This window comes from Diabrotica virgifera, chromosome 9 (genome assembly GCF_917563875.1).
Source record: "Diabrotica virgifera virgifera chromosome 9, PGI_DIABVI_V3a".
Lineage (NCBI taxonomy): Eukaryota > Metazoa > Arthropoda > Insecta > Coleoptera > Chrysomelidae > Diabrotica > Diabrotica virgifera.
In genome coordinates, this window is record NC_065451.1 from 48,428,637 (window position 1) to 48,448,077 (window position 19,441).

Consider the following 19,441-nt stretch of genomic DNA (forward strand, 5'->3'; position numbering starts at 1 on the left):
CTGTATTATGAACAAGAAGCTGTCATAAGAATAAATAATTTAAACACCAATAAAATAAAAATCAAAAGAGGCGTTAGACAGGGCTATGTGTTGTCGCCATTACTGTTTAATGCATACTCAGAAGAAATATTCAAAAGAGCATTAGAGGATGAAGTAGCAGGCATAAAAATAAATGGCCTACCCATATGTGAAATTAGATACGTCGATGACACAATACTAATAGCAGAAACTATTACAGATCTACAAAGAATTTTAGATAAGGTTGTTGCAACGAGTGAAGAATTTGGTCTGTCACTAAACATAAAGAAAACGAAATTCATGGTTATATCAAAGAGAAATATTAGAAACATAAATCTACACGTAAATAATAAGACGATAGAACGAGTTCAGAATTAACTATTTAGGGACAAACATTAGTGAAACAAACGATTATACCAAAAAAATCCGAATTAGAATAGAAAAGGCTAGAAGTGCATTCACTAATACGAAACAAATATTATGTAGTAGATACCTCAGATTAAGTCTTAGAAAACGAGTACTAAAATGTTATGTATTTTCTGTTCTTTTGTATGGTGTGGAGACATGGACTCTCAATAAACAATGCCTCAATAGATTGGAAGCATTTGAGATGTGGACGTATCGAAGAATGCTGAGAATCTCCTGGACAGACAGAATAACCAATGAGGAAGTACTAAGGAGAATACGAAACACCAGGGAGATACTGGATTCCATCAGAATAAGAAAACTTCAATACTTGGGTCATATAACACGTAATGACAGATATGAACTACTAAAATTAACTATGCAGGGAAAGATTCAAGGAAGCAGCATAGGTAGGAGAAAAATGGCCTGGCTGAGAAATCTCAGAGAATGGTTTGGATGCAGCTCAGCTGAACTCTTTCGGGCTGTAGTATCAAAAGTGAGAATAGCAATGATGATTGCCAACCTTCGTCGCGGAGATGGCACGTAAAGAAGAAGATCAAAGGAATCAATGTTGACGGAGAAATGCACACCGTAAAAGACAAAACTATCCAGATTTAGAATGAAAATGAAACCCTTACTACGAAAAACGTTATTCTGTGGGCCATTTGCTGGTCAAATTATGCCAACTAGCTGAGCAGTCGTATCAATATAAATATAATCAATACTGCGAAGTTCCAGGTTCTGTGTTTATGTGAAGAAACAGATTCATACTTATATCATATTAATTTAAGTTAATTTAACTTTTTTTATTATTTCTCGAACTCTTTTTGAAGTTTAATACCTCTCTCCAGCAAATAATTAATATCTTGATTTATTTTCCTCTTTAGAACAAAACAACCAAACCAGTAAATCCGCAACAATAGAGATGTACGCGCCAAGCAGCTACAACGACACTGTCACAGGAGAAACTCTTTCGTCCGTTAGTGAAAAGAGCGAAACATACAGTAATGAAGAAGGCAACAATGAATACTTGGTAAGTATATTAATCCTTTCAATACGACTTTTATATTTTATCTTTCATTTTAAATATATAGATCTGGTCATATGGATTTAGAAAACATAAATCCTGAATTTGAAAGTTTTTCATAAACTAGTTTGTGAAAAATAAAGTCCTGGAACACATTTATCCCAGCAGTAATGGATAATGGGGCAAATATGGCCCAACAGTGATAAAGAAACAATTTGGTATTCAAGAAAAAAATATTTTTATCAAAACTGTTGGAAAACAGTCTTTGTATGATAGGGAGTAATGCATTCAATACAAAATGGTACCTACTTGATACTAACGACAAATAAATTTTGTTCTTTTGAAGTCATACTTCTTTAGGCACGAGGGTGAATTTTTACATTCCCTGGCGCATGCGCACACCGACAGTATGGTATTAGTCGCTACATATTTTAAGTTATGTAGCGCAAATAAGGTGTGCGTGAAAAGAATATATTATTAGTGTTTTTAGTAAATATATTTATTATAATTTTTATATCTGGATTTGTCTTCCTCTTTAAAAGTATTATTGAAAATGTTTATTTTCAATTAATGTATATGTCACCGTGATTGTAATTATGTCCGAGAAATGATCGACTGAATACAAAAGCGGTGGTAGCTGATCGGTAGAGCATTCGCCTAGAAATCGAGAGGTTCCCTGTTCAAATCCGGACAAAGTCATATCCTTTTTTTGGTATTTTTTTTGTTCTTTCTAAAATTAGTTCAATATTTAAATATAATACAAAAAACTGTTTAAAGTAGATAGGTATATTGATTTCGTTGAAATCATAATATGAAGTTAGATTATATGATAATAGAAGTATAACTTCTTACGTGCGTACAAAGTACACACACATTCTTTTTTCGAATTTAAATGTTTTACAGCGAACCCCTCTACCATCCACCTTTTTCATGTTGTGGAGGATTATCACCAATATTAGTGCAATACTTTATCTAGTCTCTTTGAAATGCGGCCTTGTTTCTTTGTTTTTTTTTGTGCCATGGTTCTGACCTACCTCCACTAGTTAGCGATTTTGATAACTCCATAACAAAATGAATGAATGACATTTTTATATTTGAAGATTAAGTGTAAGTGATGAAACTGTTGAAGACTGCTATCATTAGCAGTCGAAAAAAATCTTTTTCCACCATTTGGTACTCCTTCTGTCATAGAGATTAATCATTTGGTAAGCGTGATCGACGTCGCTCATAAACCTATTGGTTTTAAAAATTTGCGTCTTGACAACTAATTTATTTTAGACTGCAATCTTTTAGGTTTCGGTTTACCAATCCGATTGTGCTATGATGACAACCGCTCATGACTAGTACATCCTTGACTTCCTTTTAATCTACTAGCTAATATACCCTCATTGCATATAAGCGTTTCGCATTCACCTCTTTCTAAACGTCCTATAAATTTTGGTGTATTTTTCTGTTTGACATGAATGTTCGAACACAAGGATATTTTGTTGTATTTAGCAGTAAAGGAGATGCAAAGAAGCGGTCTAAACATAACACCACATTAGTGCTTTTTACTGTTTCAGCTAACTTTATTACAACTCGCTAACCAAGTGTGCTTTCTTTGGTTGTTTCTTGTGCGCTATAGTTATTTGTATTGTACACGTAGCCTGTGTTAGAGTCGCACCTCGTCCATAACTTTATCGTTCTTTTTACTGGTTTCAAGGGGATGTATTATTTTAGAGAAGATCTTCCATTGAATTTAGTTATAGATTCATGTATCGACTGAAATGTGCTGTCACTTCTCACTGCTAGAAGAGTTTTCATCAAACAGGAAAGAACTTCTTCTATATAATATACTTTTGATGCATTATTTGGTTTATTGGGTTCATTGAAATAAAACCGATCCCTGGATATTGCTTCTTTGATTGCTGTATTGCATAAAGACTTTCATTTCTATAAAATTTTTTGAGAATTTCATTTATACTAATATACAAACTATTTATATTGTCGACAGTTGGTAGAAATAAATGGAAGATTTGTTCAATAAAGATCGCCAAAGTCCGATAAAGATCTGGTCAAAGTTTAGCGTAAAATAATAAGCGTTTGTGAAACGTGTAGCTTTTAAACGGAAAGCTATACACACAATAACTATATAAACTACGCGAGAGTTGAAAACTCTAAACAATAAATGCGTCGACAAGGCAGTTCTAATTCTAAATTTTTATTTATTCACTAAAAATACGCGAGAAATTTGCATTCAAACTCTAAACTAACTAATTCGACGACCCGAAAGGTCGAATACTAAAAATATACTACAGCCTAAAATTATAATTGTAATGTCTAGCCAATTCCAAGGGGTTGGCGGGAAACAAACCACAACTTTTGAATATTTGCTACTCGGGATTTCCTGGGCACAAAGTTTTGGGTGGGTTTTATGAAAGTAGAAATTATTTTGCTAGCAGTGGTGTAGCAACATTTGCAACAGTAACAAGTTTAATTCATTTGTTATTTTTTCAGGACGAAACGCGGAAACCCACCAGCAACTCATATTTAATCGAACACCAACCGGATTACCCAGGTGCGTACCCGACTTACGAAATGCAAATGCCCGCCCAGACTGGCATTAACATGGCTCACAAGACTCACACCTTGCCCCATCCTCACCATCACCATCATCATCACCTTGCGCATGATCAAAGACCGAGAGCGAGGGATGATCAGAGTCTGGGTTATCACGGTGGCATGTCAGGTAACTAACAACTAACGGTATTGCTTGTACCACATTTGTCACTAACTCAAATGATAACTATTTGTTTTCTATACCACATAAAAAAAGGTCTTTTTTTCAACACATTTTTTATCTTTAGTATCGTAAAACAGAGTCGAGAAAACGTAGCACCTAGCCAAAGTTACTCTTAGCTCTAACCTTAGATCTCTTGTGCAGAGCACTTTTCTCATTTTGTTAAAATTCGCTCTAGCCTTTTCTATTCTAATTTTAATCTCCTGGAAGTAATCATTTGTGGAGTTGATCATTGTTCCAAGATATGCATATTGGTCTACTCGTTCGACGTTGGTTCCGTTTATGAGGAGATTCTCGTTATTTATTTGAGTTTTAGATATTCTCATAAATTTTGTCTTCTTGATGTTCATTGTTAGACCGTATTCTTGGCTATATGTCGCTATTCTGTTAACTAGTCTCTGAAGATCTTCAATATTTTCGGCTAAGACGACAGTGTCATCCGCATATCTAATGTTGTTAATGGGAACTCCGTTCACCTTTATTCCAGCTGTTTCACTCTCAAGAGCTTGTTTTAGGATCTCTTCCGAGTAGGCGTTAAAGAGAACTGTCGACAATACGCATTCCTGTCTCACCCCACCTCTAATTTCAATTTCCTCTGACAACTGTTCGTTAACACGTATTTTTGGTCGCTGCTTATAGTATAAATTAAATATGATCCTGAGGTCATTGTAGTCTATCTTCTTTAATTTCAGGACATTCACTAATTATTGTTCATGTCGTACTTTATCGAAAGCTTTATTATAGTCAATAAAACAGACATATATATCTTGATTGACATCTAGGCACCTCTGTATTAGGATATTAAATGAGAAAAGAGCTTCTATACCTTTTAGAACATTTAAAAACCTGTATAAGATTTTTTTCAGCTATTTTTTACTGGCTTATTTGTCTTATAGGTTGACTTGTGGTACGAGTAATAAAGTTTGCTAACTTTTAACCTGTGACTAATTATACAGGGTGTAACGAAAATACAGGTCATAAATTAAATCACATATTCTGAGACCAAAAATAGTTCGAATTAACCTAATTTACCTTAATACAAATATGCACATAAAAAAAGTTACAGCCCTTTGAATTTACAAAATTAAAATCGATTTTTTCGAATATATCGAAAACTATTAAAAATTTTTTATTGAAAATGGACATGTGGCATTCTTATGGCAGGAAAATCTTAAAAAAAATTATAGTGAAATTTGTGCACCCCATAAAAATTTTATGGGGGCTCTGTTCCCTTAAACCCCCCCAAACTTCTGTGTACGTTCCAATTAAATTATTATTGTGGTACCATTAGTTAAATTCAATATTTCTAAAACTTTTTTGCCCCTTAGTATTTTTTCGACAAGGCAGTTTTTATCGAGTTGCGGCTTCTTTTTTAATATGTTTACATAAAATTTTTATGGGGGTTTTGTTCCTTTAAACCCCCCAAATGTTTGTGTATGTTCCAATTGACCTTTAACTGCGGTACCATTAGTTAAACACAGTGTTTTTAAAACATTTTTGCCTCTTTGTATTTTTTCGAGAAGGCACTTTTTATCGAGATGTGACTTCTTTTTTAATATGGTTCAAAATATACCTAAAAAGGTAAATCATAAATAAATTTTCGTATTATTACCAAGTCTCCATAATCGTACTTAGCCATATACAAATATGTGGTGGATTTGACAAATATTCAAAATATCTCGATAAAAACTGACTTCTTGAAAAAGTACTAAGAGGCAAAAAAGTTTTTAAAATAGTGTTTTTAACTAATGGTACTACAATAATAATTAAATTGGAACGTACACAAAAGTTTGGGGGGGTTTAAAGGAACAAAACCCCCATAAAATTTTTATGGGGTGTCCAAATTTCACTATAATTTTTTCTTAAGATACTACTACCATAAGAATGCCACATGTGTATTTTCAATAAAAGATCTCTAATAGTTTTTGATATATTGGAAAAAATCGATTTTCATTTTGTAACTTCAAAGGGCTGTAACTTTTTTCATGTGCACATTTGTACTAAGGTAAGTTACGTTCAATCAAACTATTTTTGGTCCCAGAATCTGCGATTAAATTTATGACCTGTATTTTTGTTACACCCTGTATATTGACATATTTTTAATTGTTATTTAACTGCACATCGTTTTTCACTAATATTTGTGAACATTTGTTGGTACACAATTAATAGCGTATATCTAATATTATTACCATTGTTTATTACTCTTTGCAAATATTAACCTTTTGTAAAAAAAAACTAATTAAATACAACGTTGTAACCATTTAGATCCATTTCTTTTTAAGTAACTAATCAAATACGAAACTCATGATTCTTGAAAATTTTATGTAGGTACTTACAGTTGAGTCCGGGAATCTTTACCCGTGCGTCATCATTTAAAGCATACGAAATAAGTCGATGATAAGTCGGAAATTGAAATTTACTAAACGCAACAGCAAGTGACAGTAAGTGACTTGCTGTTGCGTTTAGTAAATTTCAATTTCCGACTTATCATCGACTTATTTCGTATGCTTTAAATGATGACGCACGGGTAAACATTCGCGGACTCAACTTTATGTACAGTATAATCTCAGTAACCTGGCACTTCAATAAACCGACACGTCTAATAACCCATAGATCCATAAATCCAGTAGATTATAGAAGAAGGCATTTGACAGAGTAGGACTTAAAGATGCAATAAATCTCTTGTATAATAAAGAGATCTCGCTAGATATTATAAAAATAATTGAACACGTCTATCAAAACAATACGACTTAAGTCATTGCACTTGAACAACAACAGAATCTATAGATGCAGGCAATAGAATAAGATCGAGAGATTGACTATGCCATATGCTTTTGAATCTACTAATAGTCCAGGGCGCATCTGCTTTGAGTTGGACGTTGAGATGCGACTCATATTTTTTTGCAGAAATTGCTTGGAAATAATTCATATAATAATAATTGAATTATCCTCCCAGTCAAAAAGGTCCGGAACATTGTTTAAATAATCAAAATGTCAAAAAATAAAGGAAACATTCGATTTTTTTCTTCGTTTTTTGATTATAACTTTAAAAGTATTCACTTTCGAGAAAAGTTGCACTAACATTAAAGTTGCGTAATTAAATTTCCTACAGTATAGGATTGGTTAAAAATTTTAAAAATTGTTACCCTTGTTGCAAAATCGCAATAATTGCGAAAGATCCATAAAAAACAAGTATTCGCAATTTTACGTTTTTCAACCATTTATGCTACACTTAGGACCTTCATATTTTACCCAGAAAAACTCTATGATATAATAAAACAATACTGTAAATTTAATTAAGATCGGTTCAATAGATTTTGCAAAATAAATTTTGCAATCCAGCTTTCGCAAAAAAAATTCATTTTTTCAAAATGTTACAGGACTGAAAATAAAGCAGATAGCAAGTTGAATTTTTTTTTACATATATAAGAATACTGTACCTTTCATTTTCAATTTGCAAAATTAAAATCGGTTAATTATCACGGCGTCAGGAATTTTTTTTAAATAAACATTAATTTTTTGTTTTGTAATGTAAACATTAATCATTTGTTTTTTAATGGTTTTTTCGAAATTATTGCTATTTTGCAACAAGGGTGACAATTTTTAAAATTTTTAGCCAATCCAATATTGTAAGAAATTTAATTATGCAACTTTTATGTCAGTACAACTTTTCTCAGAAATGAATACTTTTAAAATTATAATCAAAAAATGAAGAAAAAAATCGAATTTCTCCTTCATTTTTTGACATTTTGATTATTTAAACAATGTTCCGGACCTATTTGAGTGGGAGGATAACTCAAATATTATTATATGAGCCATTTTCAAGCAATTTCTGCAAAAAAGTATGAGTCACCTTTCAACATCCAAATGTACTAATATTTTTACAGATGCGGCCTGGTCTATCATGGATTAAGTCATAAAGAGAGTCAATAAAGGAAGAGGATACCTATAACATGGGGAAACAATGATATTAAAATTATGTTAGTAGACGATGCAATTTTGGAAGCTCTTAATGAAGAGAGTCTTCAAAGACTAGCTAACAGATTTATTATAAGAGCAAAAGAATTTACCGATTTCAACTCAGAAAAAGACTTCCACGCAAGTAGCGCCGGCGAGAACATCTAGACATGGTAAAATAAATCTTCCACCTGGTGATTTGTTTCCGCCGGTGTTTTTAAAATGTCTATGGCCCCAGGTCGACTCAGCCTGAATAAAAATGAGTACCTTGGGTAAAATCAGGGGTAACAATAGGCGGTTGAAGCGTAGCACTGACCCTGTTACCTTCCTATAAAATCTAGTGTACATTCGATCGACACAACTAATTATACTGAAAAAAAAAAAGTATTAAGATGGCTGGGATATGAACTCGGATTGTCCTATCACAAGCTTAATGTCGTAACCACTAGATCATTTGGAAGATAATGTGACAAAGGCGACCATTTATAACGCTTAACGTGTAATCAAGAAACAGTTCATTCAACTTCATACATTTAATTTATAAAACACTGAAAAACTCATGAGACAAGAATAAAAAACCGCTAAACGCCGCAAAAATGAGTGGCGCATACAATATTCCAGCTACAAAAGAGCTGATATGAATATTACGTGGAGCGAAAATGTATTTTCGTTTTGATGGAAAATAAAATTCTAGTTTTATTTTGAAAGATTTTTCCATAATATTTGCTAAATTTGAAGTAAAACTGAATCAAACTTACTCTTTTGTGGCGCGTTTTGCTTCAAATTTAAAGAATATTATGGAAAATCTTTCAAAATAAAACTAGAATTTTATTCTCCATCAAACTGAAACTACATTTTGACGCCACGAAATATTCATATCAGCTCTTTTTTAGCTGGAATATTGTATGCGTCACTCATTTTTAGGGCGTTTAGCTGTTTTTTATTCTTGTTACATTATGTATCATTTATAAAATATTTTCCTTAAATATTGTCTAATTGAGTATTCTGTTTGTCATAAATTCCCGACAGAATCGGCATAAATATTTAACAGATTCGATTTTTCTTAGATAGGGATAAAGTACTGAGATATTTGCTTATTGTTCCAGGTAAATCATCATACGTCAGCGCACCATCCCCAGCCCCACCAGCCGACGGCTCCTACTACAACATGTCCGACCGGTACTTATCGTACCCCCCACCGTTGGACTTCCAGAGTCCCCCTCCAATCCCAGCCCACCCGCATCTGACGCACACGCACGCACCCATCACCCCGCCCTTGCCCTCCAACGGTTCCTTGCTCCGCCACGCCAGAGGGGTACCACCTCCAGACGTCCTGCACAACACGAGCCAGAATAACCAAATCCTGCAAGCTCAGAGCTTGTCTCAGAAACGCGAGCTCACTAGTTTCGGTAACGGTTACGGCGTGAACGAACAGGAGGGCCATCTTGTCTGAGATCAGGAGGAAATTTTGTATGTTTTGTAAAGTTCGTTTTTATTGCGAGTGTTGTCCAATACTTTTTAAAATGAGCAAAGACTGGTGTGTATATAATGATAAAAAACTGATAAATACTCAATTCATGTGATTTTGAAAATTAATATCATTGCAATAGTGTGTAAAGACGATTATGAAGGTAGAAAATATTTCAGTATGCGCGCGCATTTCTCAATCGCGGTTTGAGAGAGCGCGACAATATGTTACAGGATTTAAATCAAAAGTGATAACAAATTGATGATTTGATTAAGTATAAAATGTTAAGTTTTGTTTCTTTTTATTGGTTTTACTAGAATTTTTATTTGTTTCTTTTCAGTAATGATTGGTTTAGTTTTGGATATAGGCATTTTCAAGCTTTTGTGTTTAATGCCTGTGTTGACATATTTTTCCAATTAGTCCATTGAAACGTTATAGTTTTTTGACCTTAGCCTGCATTTTCCAGAGGGCGCAATTTAATTTTTTTATTTATTAAGGGGGTAAATATATAAGCTCAAGTTCAAGTTTGTGAGGTCGCCACCTTTAGTCTCCATCTTGGAAAAAGTGGTGCAAAGAGTTTTCGCGCTGTATCTCATAAACTAGTACCCCAAAGACAATTGTATAAGACATTATTGCCACCTATTACTTTTTATCGTAAAAAAAATATGAACAAAAATACTTACCTAAAAATTTTTGAAGAAATTTTCTATTGAGCCTTGTAACTTTTTTGATCATTTTACGATAAAATGACATCAGAGCAATATTATAAATGGATTTTCAACGAAAAATTATCACTGCAAGTTTGTATAAAACCAATATTTAATCTGGCTTTAACGGCGTTCCGAGGTTTTTCTTCTTTTTGTAAAGACATGACTCTGTCTGTTTTTTCAATGTGCCTCTAGCAAGTTGTCGTTCCATCGTTTTCGTGGTCTTCCCACTGATCGTGTTACTATTGGGGAAATGTCTCTTGCCGTCCTTACTACTCTATATTTGTTGTCATTTGGCTTATGTAGTCATTTAATTCTACTCTTCTATTTCTTTCCCAGTAATTAATGTCCTCCACCTTTTACCGTCCATTTTTCGAAGGGTTTCACCTCCGTTGTTTCGAGCAATCTTTTTGTCCTTATCATTACGTACCTGACAAATCCTCCTTTATCGGATTTGACACAAATGACTCTTGGAATGTTTCTGCGCAAATAAAGCAATTGTGCACACAATCAAAACCTATCTCTAGATCTTCTGATACTGAACATGATGAACTGCTGTTGCATGTCCCTTAAAGTATTCTGAAGGGTTACTATGTTACGAGATACAGTGCCATAACTTTTTGCATCCCTTTTTCCAAAAAGGCGGCTGGAAGCAACCCTAATATAACTTTTCAATGGACTAAATGTTTATCTGTAATTATTCATTGCGCATGTGACGTCATCATTCATATGCCAACTGTAATGTGTCACGTGTCATCAGGTAAAGATGTATATCGTACTAAATGCATAGACCTAATAAGATTCTTATTGTGTCTATGAGTAAAAGGAAGATAGTGGATATAGTTTTTTGTTTGTATTGAAATATTTTCTAATTGCATTCAGTGTTTTTTATTATGCCTGACTAAATGTTTTTGTGGCTATTTTTTCCTCAAAGGAAAGTAGACTGATAGTTAAATCTTGGTTTTTGAAGTTTACTAATAAACAATCAAAAGCTGATAACAATACCTAACAATAATATCAAAATTAAAAATCAAGATGGAGTCCTTTGAGTGAAACTGCCTCATTTTCGGCCATTGGACCGAAATATTTTTGCTAACTGATAATCAGTTCTAGATAGTTCTAACTAATGTGATCTAAATATGTAAATTTATTTAACTTTTGTTAACAAGATAACATTTTAAACCTGTTTTGTGAATACAATGCAACCAAAATTGCACGAGTGTTCATAACTTCTTAAGGTGTCTTTAGGAATGAAGAATGAAGCGGAATGCAGAATCAACATAAATTGTTTAAATGTGCAGCTTTCTTGGTTTGTTAATTGCATCTCTTTTTGTCTAAAGCTGTTGATCAATATGATTTCCGTCTATCTAGCATTTAACTGGACAATTGGCTAATGGAAAATTAGTTAAAGAAAGAATTCATATAATTCTCTCTAAGAATTCATATAATTCAACCTATAGTATATAAATTACTAATATCTCGCCGAAGCGATGACGGTCGCGAGTTCAGTGCTTTTTCCCCATCCAAATAGAAGTGCTATACCTATATTATATACGGGTTGCGTGCATCCTATACTATTTATATATACCTACCTACGTACAGAATTTATTTCGGCGAAGCAATGACGGTCACGAAAATCAGAAATATACTTTTTGATAAAATATGTACACAAAATAAAATAAAAATTAAACCTGCAGCCATTTTCCAATAAAAGTTATACCTACGCTTTTTCAAAAAAAAATCATTTTGATGTTCACTGTAGCCTGTACACTGAACCTAGAGTCGATAAAAAAATAAACAAGTTTTGTAAAAACCTCAACTACTATGTCTGTGAATTTTCTGAAATTACTAAGGAAGTAAGAATCTTTTCTTGTAGGTAGGTTCTCTTCTAATTTATTAAAATTTTCTAAAAAAAGATCCAAGTTGGACTTAAAGTGGGTACATAACTAGTACAAAACAAACGTTTTCGGACTAATCAGTCCATCATCAGGTTAAAAACTTCAGATCCAAAGTAGTTGGAACTATTAGCTACATAGGTAGGTCGAATGACATTGCCAGTATAAAAATTAAGCCATTTCGGCTACATCGATGGCGACAATAAGTCGATGTTATAAGAATACAATGTAATTAGACTATAATGGAGTCTTCATCTTGGCTTCAAACTGGCTTCAGTCTGTCAGTTTGAAGCCAAGATGAAGATCTTGGCTTCAAACTGACAGACTGAAGCCAGTTTGAAGCCAAGATGAAGACTCCATTATAGTCTAATTACATTGTATTCTTATAACATCGACTTATTGTCGCCATCGATGTAGCCGAAATGGCTTAATTTTTATACTTGGCTTCAAACTGACAGACTGAAGCCAGTTTGAAGCCAAGATGAAGACTCCATTATAGTCTAATTACATTGTATTCTTATAACATCGACTTATTGTCGCCATCGATGTAGCCGAAATGGCTTAATTTTTATACTGGTAAGGTCATTCGACCTACCTATGTAGCTAGTTCCAACTACTTTGGATCTGAAGTTTTTAACCTGATGATGGACTGATTAGTCCGAAAACGTTTGTTTTGTACTAGTGATGTACCCACTTTAAGTCAAACTTTTATTTTTTTAGAAAATTTTAATAAATTATATACCATCTACCTACAAGAGAAGATTTTTTACTTCCTTAGTAATTTTTGATTATGGTATACAGCCAATGAGAGGAACTCTTTCCTATTTATTTTCTAAAATTCTTAAATTTATTGAAAGACAATTAAAAAATAGTAAAAAAGAAAAAAATGGCATTTTTGAGGTTTGGGTGAGGGGTGGCGGTCTAAAATTGAGTCTTATTTTTTAATTACATAGAACTAATAAAGTGAAAAATATTGACTTCTGGGAGTAAGAACATTTTCCTATCTTACCGGTACCGGTTAACACCCTTTATTACCTGCTCGTTTTCATCGGATTATTTCTTTAATAATTAGCTGTAGAAGGCTGTAATTGTTTATGAATTTTCCATACATTTTCGGTGTCTTAAATTAATAATCACGATTAATTGAACTAGTGTTACCGAATTTGTCTTTAGCTTTTACATGCTCGTTAATTAATTCTTAATTCTTGACAAACTAAGTTATCAATCGAAGTAGCGCAGAAAACGACAATAAATATCGCCTCCGTACCACCAGATTGACAACAGGTGGAATACTTTCTTTGGTTACACCTCCTGAGACTTTTACAATTTATAAGTCATACAGGTGCCGAGAAAATTAAGATGAGAGAATTTTAAATAATTCACAACTCATCTACTCAGCATGGTAAAGCTCCAACAAGAAAGATTCCTTAATACTCAAAAGAGTAAATGAATTAAAAATGTATAAACATTCTCAATTTCTTTGCAAAACGAAAATGCAGCAGCTGCATAATACTCTGGTTAAAGCGGAGAGTGCAGGAAGAGTCTATACCGGTTTCGGAGATCTTTTTCCCCTCATCAGTAAACCCATATCCTCTTCTCTCCGCTTTAACCATTTACCATAGCTTAGGGCCTTCCCGAATTGCAAAGAAAGAAATGTCACGGATGAACTAGGGCCATCTACCGGAAAACAAACTAAGTTATCAATCGAAGTAGCGCAGAAAACGACAATAAATATCGCCTCCGTACCACCAGATTGACAACAGGTGGAATACTTTCTTTGGTTACACCTCCTGAGATTGTTACAATTTATAAGTCATATTAAGAATTAATTTTCTCGGCACCTGTATGACCTATAAATTGTAAAAGTCTCAGGAGGTGTAACCAAAGAAAGTATTCCACCTGTTGTCAATCTGGTGGTACGGAGGCGATATTTATTGTCGTTTTCTGCGCTACTTCGATTGATAACTTAGTTTGTTTTCCGGTAGATGGCCCTAGTTCATCCGTGACATTTCTTTCTTTGCAATTCGGGAAGGCCCTAAGCTATGGTAAATGGTTAAAGCGGAGAGAAGAGGATATGGGTTTACTGATGAGGGGAAAAAGATCTCCGAAACCGGTATAGACTTTTCCTGCACTCTCCGCTTTAACCAGAGTATTATGCAGCTGCTGCATTTTCGTTTTGCAAAGAAATTGAGAATGTTTATACATTCTTAATTCTTGTTTTATTTTGATAGTAACCTAGTTATGTATTTCAAAAAGTCCTTCAAAGATCCTCCCCAAAGCGAATGAAGATATATTCCTTCATTCCTAATAGTCTTGAGAGCCCCTAGACGTAATGAACTCTGGTGCAATATTGATTTTCCCTTATAATAATACATTCTTTTTAAAGTTGTGTACATAGTTAAGTTTTATTTAATCAAAAAATAATTTACTAGTCCAAATGATCAACCAAAGTGTTATTATTTCTTGTATAAATTAATTTCTTAGGCAAAGAAATTGCGACGAGAGGTCTTACGTACTTTTTATTTTTAATACTTTGTATGTTACTAGGAAATTCTCATGTTTCATTTTTTTTAACTTTGTTATTTTGTACATTTCTTCATTGTCTTTTATTTTATTTTAATTTTTAGGAATAAATAGTTATGTTTCAGTTCTGTTTTTGTTTTATTTTTATTTTATTTTTTTACCTAAGAAACTGTAAGAACCAGATGCTTTGGGTTTATAATTTCAATATTTAAATAATTCTTTATTATCAATATAGCAAAAACAAGAAGAAAACAAGGGTGGATCAGTGCAGAAATACTGGAACTCGTGAGGCAAAGAAGAAAGTGGGAAATAAAGATAAAAATGAATATAAGAGGATCCACGCAATAATCAAGCAGAACAGCAATTGAACAATATGAAAAGAGACGCGATACATTTCATCTGCTCAAGAAATTTAAAGAGGTCGTCGGAAACAAATGGAAACAACTATCCCAAAGTTTAGAAGACAAAAACGGATACAGAATATTTGATATCAATGAACAGTTAAGAGAATGGAAAAACTACATTTGTGAATTACTTAAATATGCTAGTATGGTAGAACACTATACACCGATTGCTATAACAGGTCCATTTATAACGAAAAGTAAGGTCACATGGAAAAAAATTTAAAAGTACTTGGCCTCGATGAAGTATAACTAAAATACTAAAGTTTTTGGGAGAAAATGGAATTAAAGCTCTGTGAGCTTAACAGAACTTATGAAAATGGGATCTTACCAACTGATTGACATTTGTCAAAATACTAAAGAAACATCGTCCAAAAAATGCAGTGAGTTCCTACGAATAATACGTGGCAGAATATACACGATATTAGAAGAGAAAATAAACAATACTCAATTCGGATTTAGGAGTGGCTTGTGTACGAGAGGAGCCTCTTTCAGTATATAAGTACTAATACAGAGATTATTCTTATTACTAAACGATGGAGGAGCTCTGTAACCAATGTGAAGACAAAACCAGCTGCAGACTGTGGTTCGGACCATAAAATGCTACAAGCAGAATTTCGCATTAAGTTGCACAGTAAAACAATTGCAAACAAAAGACAAAAATTGGTTTCAAAACACCCGGAAAAGTTTAGCGGGGCACTAGCAAAAGCTGACCTACCAGTGACTATCGGAGACCCTGACAAAACGTGGGAATACACAAAGAAGTTGATCACCGAAGCCATCAACAACACAAACCCCAAAGAAAAAATAGATAAGAAAAAAATTGGATGACTGAAGAAACTCTCAACCTTGTAGAAGAAAGACGAGAACTTAGAAACGGCACGTCAAATTCAGTACAAAAAGAAATAGAGATAAGCACCATAAATACAACTATAAAACACTTGTGCAGAAGGGACGAAAATAATTATATAAAAAGCATATGTGAACAACTAGAAGAACATTTGGACAGAAATAGTCAAACGACTTACATGACGCTACTACATCCTTACGAAGGAGAACAGATAGAGGAGGAGGACAGAGATGCAAAGATATAAATCAAAATGTATACAAAAAATTAAATAAAATCCTTTATAAAAGGTATATAATTTATTAAAATTCCCTTACGGTGAAACAGTAGCGATCAACAGGTAGCGAAAACGCGTTCCAAGATTGCGGCTGTAATTTTAAATATTTTTTCGAGATATTTGGCACACGTATTCGTAATATAATAAAGAATGGCGGTACAGAGCCCAATTTGAAAAATATATTAATATGTGGAAAAATACACTTTCTTCAAATAAACTTTTTATCCGATGCCTAGATTTTGTGTCATTTTGAAACTACTGAAATTTTTTATTTCATTAGTAGTTCCAAAATGACACAAAATCTAGGCATCGGATAAAAAAGTTTATTTGAAGAAAAAGACCAGTAAGGATCTGTGAAAAAAGTCTATTTTTGGATGTGAAAGGTGGCATTCGGATTATTGCAAATAAAGTTAGGTGACACCTTCATTAATAATAATTGACTTATGCTCCTCAAATATGCCCGGAACATTAATAAAAAAATTAAAATATTTAAAAATTTCGAAAAACGTCGATTTTTTTCTGCTTTCTTTGCTTATAACTTTAAAACGATTCGTTTTGGAACAAAGTCGTAAAAAAATAAAGTAAAGATAATTGGATTTTGTATGATATACGACTGGTCAAAAATGTCTTAACTTATTACCTTTTCTGAAATATAGCAATAAATACAAAATAAGGGGGCAAAATACGCCTGTTGTTATTCAATGTTTTTATCCACTTTGGTGGCACATAGAACCTTAGTAATTCGCTTAAGAAATTCTTTGTAACGTACTTAAACCGTGTACCAAATTTTTTTAAAATCGACCTAATAGATTTTGCATAATAAATTTGCAATCTAAATGTTTTTAAAAAAGTTCAAATGTTTTAAAATCTTCTTGAACAAAAAGTAGAGCATTTAGAAGTTGTTTAATTTTTTTACATATAAAGAGGTGCTATACATATCTAATACACTTTACAGAATTAAAATCGGATTATTTAAGGGGCCTCAGCAATGTTTTAAACTTATAAACAATTTTTTGGCTTATAAAAAAATAGCTTTGTTTAATAATAAAAAAATTAATTTTTAGCCATGCAAATAATTAAAACCGGTATAATTTGACTTAAACTTTCAAATGCTGTCAGCAGAATTGCTATTTTATTTTTTAGTCAAAAGTTATTCGCGTTCAAAAATTGCAATTTTTCGAATTTTTGAAAGTTCCACTGCGTTTATCTCGAAAACTATGCATTCTACGAAAAAATCGTAAGAACATTTTTTGCTTAGAATTACCCAAGAAATAAAAAAAAGGTTTTATTTTGCGAAAAATCGATGTTATGTAATTCCTCAAGTTCTTTGTTTATGACAATCTTATCGACATCCGGATCAACTGTTACCCAAAAAAATCGTGTTCTACGGGTCAAAAAATACATAAAAATATTGGGTAAGTCCATCTAAATAAAGGAGCCCGTAGCACCCCCTCCTGGCCACAGGACTAAATTGTTTATGAACCAAAAAATTTTTTATAATTTTAAAACATTGCTGAGGCTGATTAAACAATCCGATTTCAATTCTGTAAAGTGCATTAGATAGGTGGAGTGCTTCTTTATATGAAAAAAAAAATTGACAAATCTTTGTATGTTCTAGTTTTTGTTGTGCAAGATTTTAAAAAATTTTAATTTTTTAAAAAAAGTTTAGATTGCAAAATGATTATTCAAAATCTAGTTAGTCAATTTTAATGAAATTTGGTGTACAGTTTTAGCATATTACAAAAATTTTCTAAGCGAATTAGGAAGGTTCCAAGTGTAACCTAAGTGATGGAAAATCATTGAATAAAGACAGGCTTGTTTTGCCCCCTTATTTTATATTTATTGCTATTTTTCAGCAAGGGTGATAAATAAAGACATTTTTTACCAATCGCATCTGATAGGAAATTTAATTATCTTTGTTTTATTCCAATACGACTTTGTTCCAAAATGAATCGTTTTAAAGTTATACGCAAAAAAGTAGAAAAAAAAACGAAATTTTTTGAAATTTTTGAATATTTTATTTTTTTTATTAATGTTCCGGGCATATTTGAGAAGGAGCATAAATCAATTATTATTAACGAAGTTATCACCTAACTTTATCCGCAAAAATCTGAATGCCACCTCTCACATCCACCTAAAAACAGATCCTTACTGGTCTAAAAGTGTATTTTTTTGTTCTTCTTAATGGCGGTACAGGCTCGTTTTTTTAATATTGTATTTAATTACAGAGTAATTTCCACATATTAATATATTTTTCAAATTGGGCTCTGTACCGCCATTCTTTATTATATTACGAATACGTGTGCCAAATCTCTCGAAAAAATATTTAAAATTACAGTCGCAATCTTGGAACGCGTTTTTGCTACCTGTTGATCGCTACTGTTTCCTCTTAAAGGGCTATATCATCTCTACGATCTTAATACAGATCATCATTAGTGCTGAACAGGATGTTCACATGCTAAGCCACCAAAATTGAAAATGTATAGGTATGGGTAAAGACCCTTTAAAATGATACAGTCATGGAAACATTGACAAAAACTGTTTTAAATAACGGATGTTATAAATAATACTAGATTAAGCACCATTTAGCCCTAACATGAGTTGGACACGTCCTGAGGTTTAGCTACCTCACATCTTGAACGGTTGATGGCCACTGTTAACGAAATAGAAAAAGAAGTAAAGAAAAATATACAACCTAATAATAAGCATTTGAAAAGAATAAAGAATGCCCAAAGAATAGATAACGGGGTGGATACTTCATATTCTAAAGAAAGGTGACACCACACAATTCAACCACTATAGAGGAGTAAAATTGTTGAACGGCTGCTACAAAATATTTTCATCATTAATTAGACAACGACTCGCAAAATACATTGAAACTAAAATAGGAGTCTACCAGGGAGTTAGAGAGGAAACGTCAACAATAGATGCAATATACATCATTTATACATGCCGATATACACTGATGGGTGCCCCAATAACCGGAAAAATAACATAAAAGATGGAAAACATTGACTTCAGTTATAAATTATACGTATGACGTCGAAAAACATTTTATTTTAATGTCACATATTATTCGTTTCGGCTGACACAAATAACCGTCGATTGAAACGTCAAATAAACTAAACTAATGTCAA

At 32.8% G+C, this 19,441-nt stretch overlaps 1 protein-coding gene across 4 annotated transcripts in view; it reads left to right on the top strand.

Annotated features, from left to right (window-relative positions):
* LOC114340732 (nephrin) overlaps positions 1-14,907 on the top strand; it is a 570,487-nt gene extending 555,580 nt beyond the window's left edge. For 3 of the 4 annotated variants that reach the window (XM_028291502.2, XM_050661987.1, XM_028291508.2), the window contains exons 15-17: positions 1,311-1,456; positions 3,947-4,178; positions 9,293-14,907. In XM_028291502.2, the coding sequence (XP_028147303.1) occupies positions 1,311-1,456; positions 3,947-4,178; positions 9,293-9,639 (725 nt within the window). In that variant the 3' untranslated portion in view covers positions 9,640-14,907. The remainder of the gene's footprint in view (positions 1-1,310; positions 1,457-3,946; positions 4,179-9,292) is intronic. The other variant, XM_050661988.1, reaches the window with a different exon arrangement.
* The last annotated feature ends 4,534 nt before the right edge of the window (positions 14,908-19,441 follow it).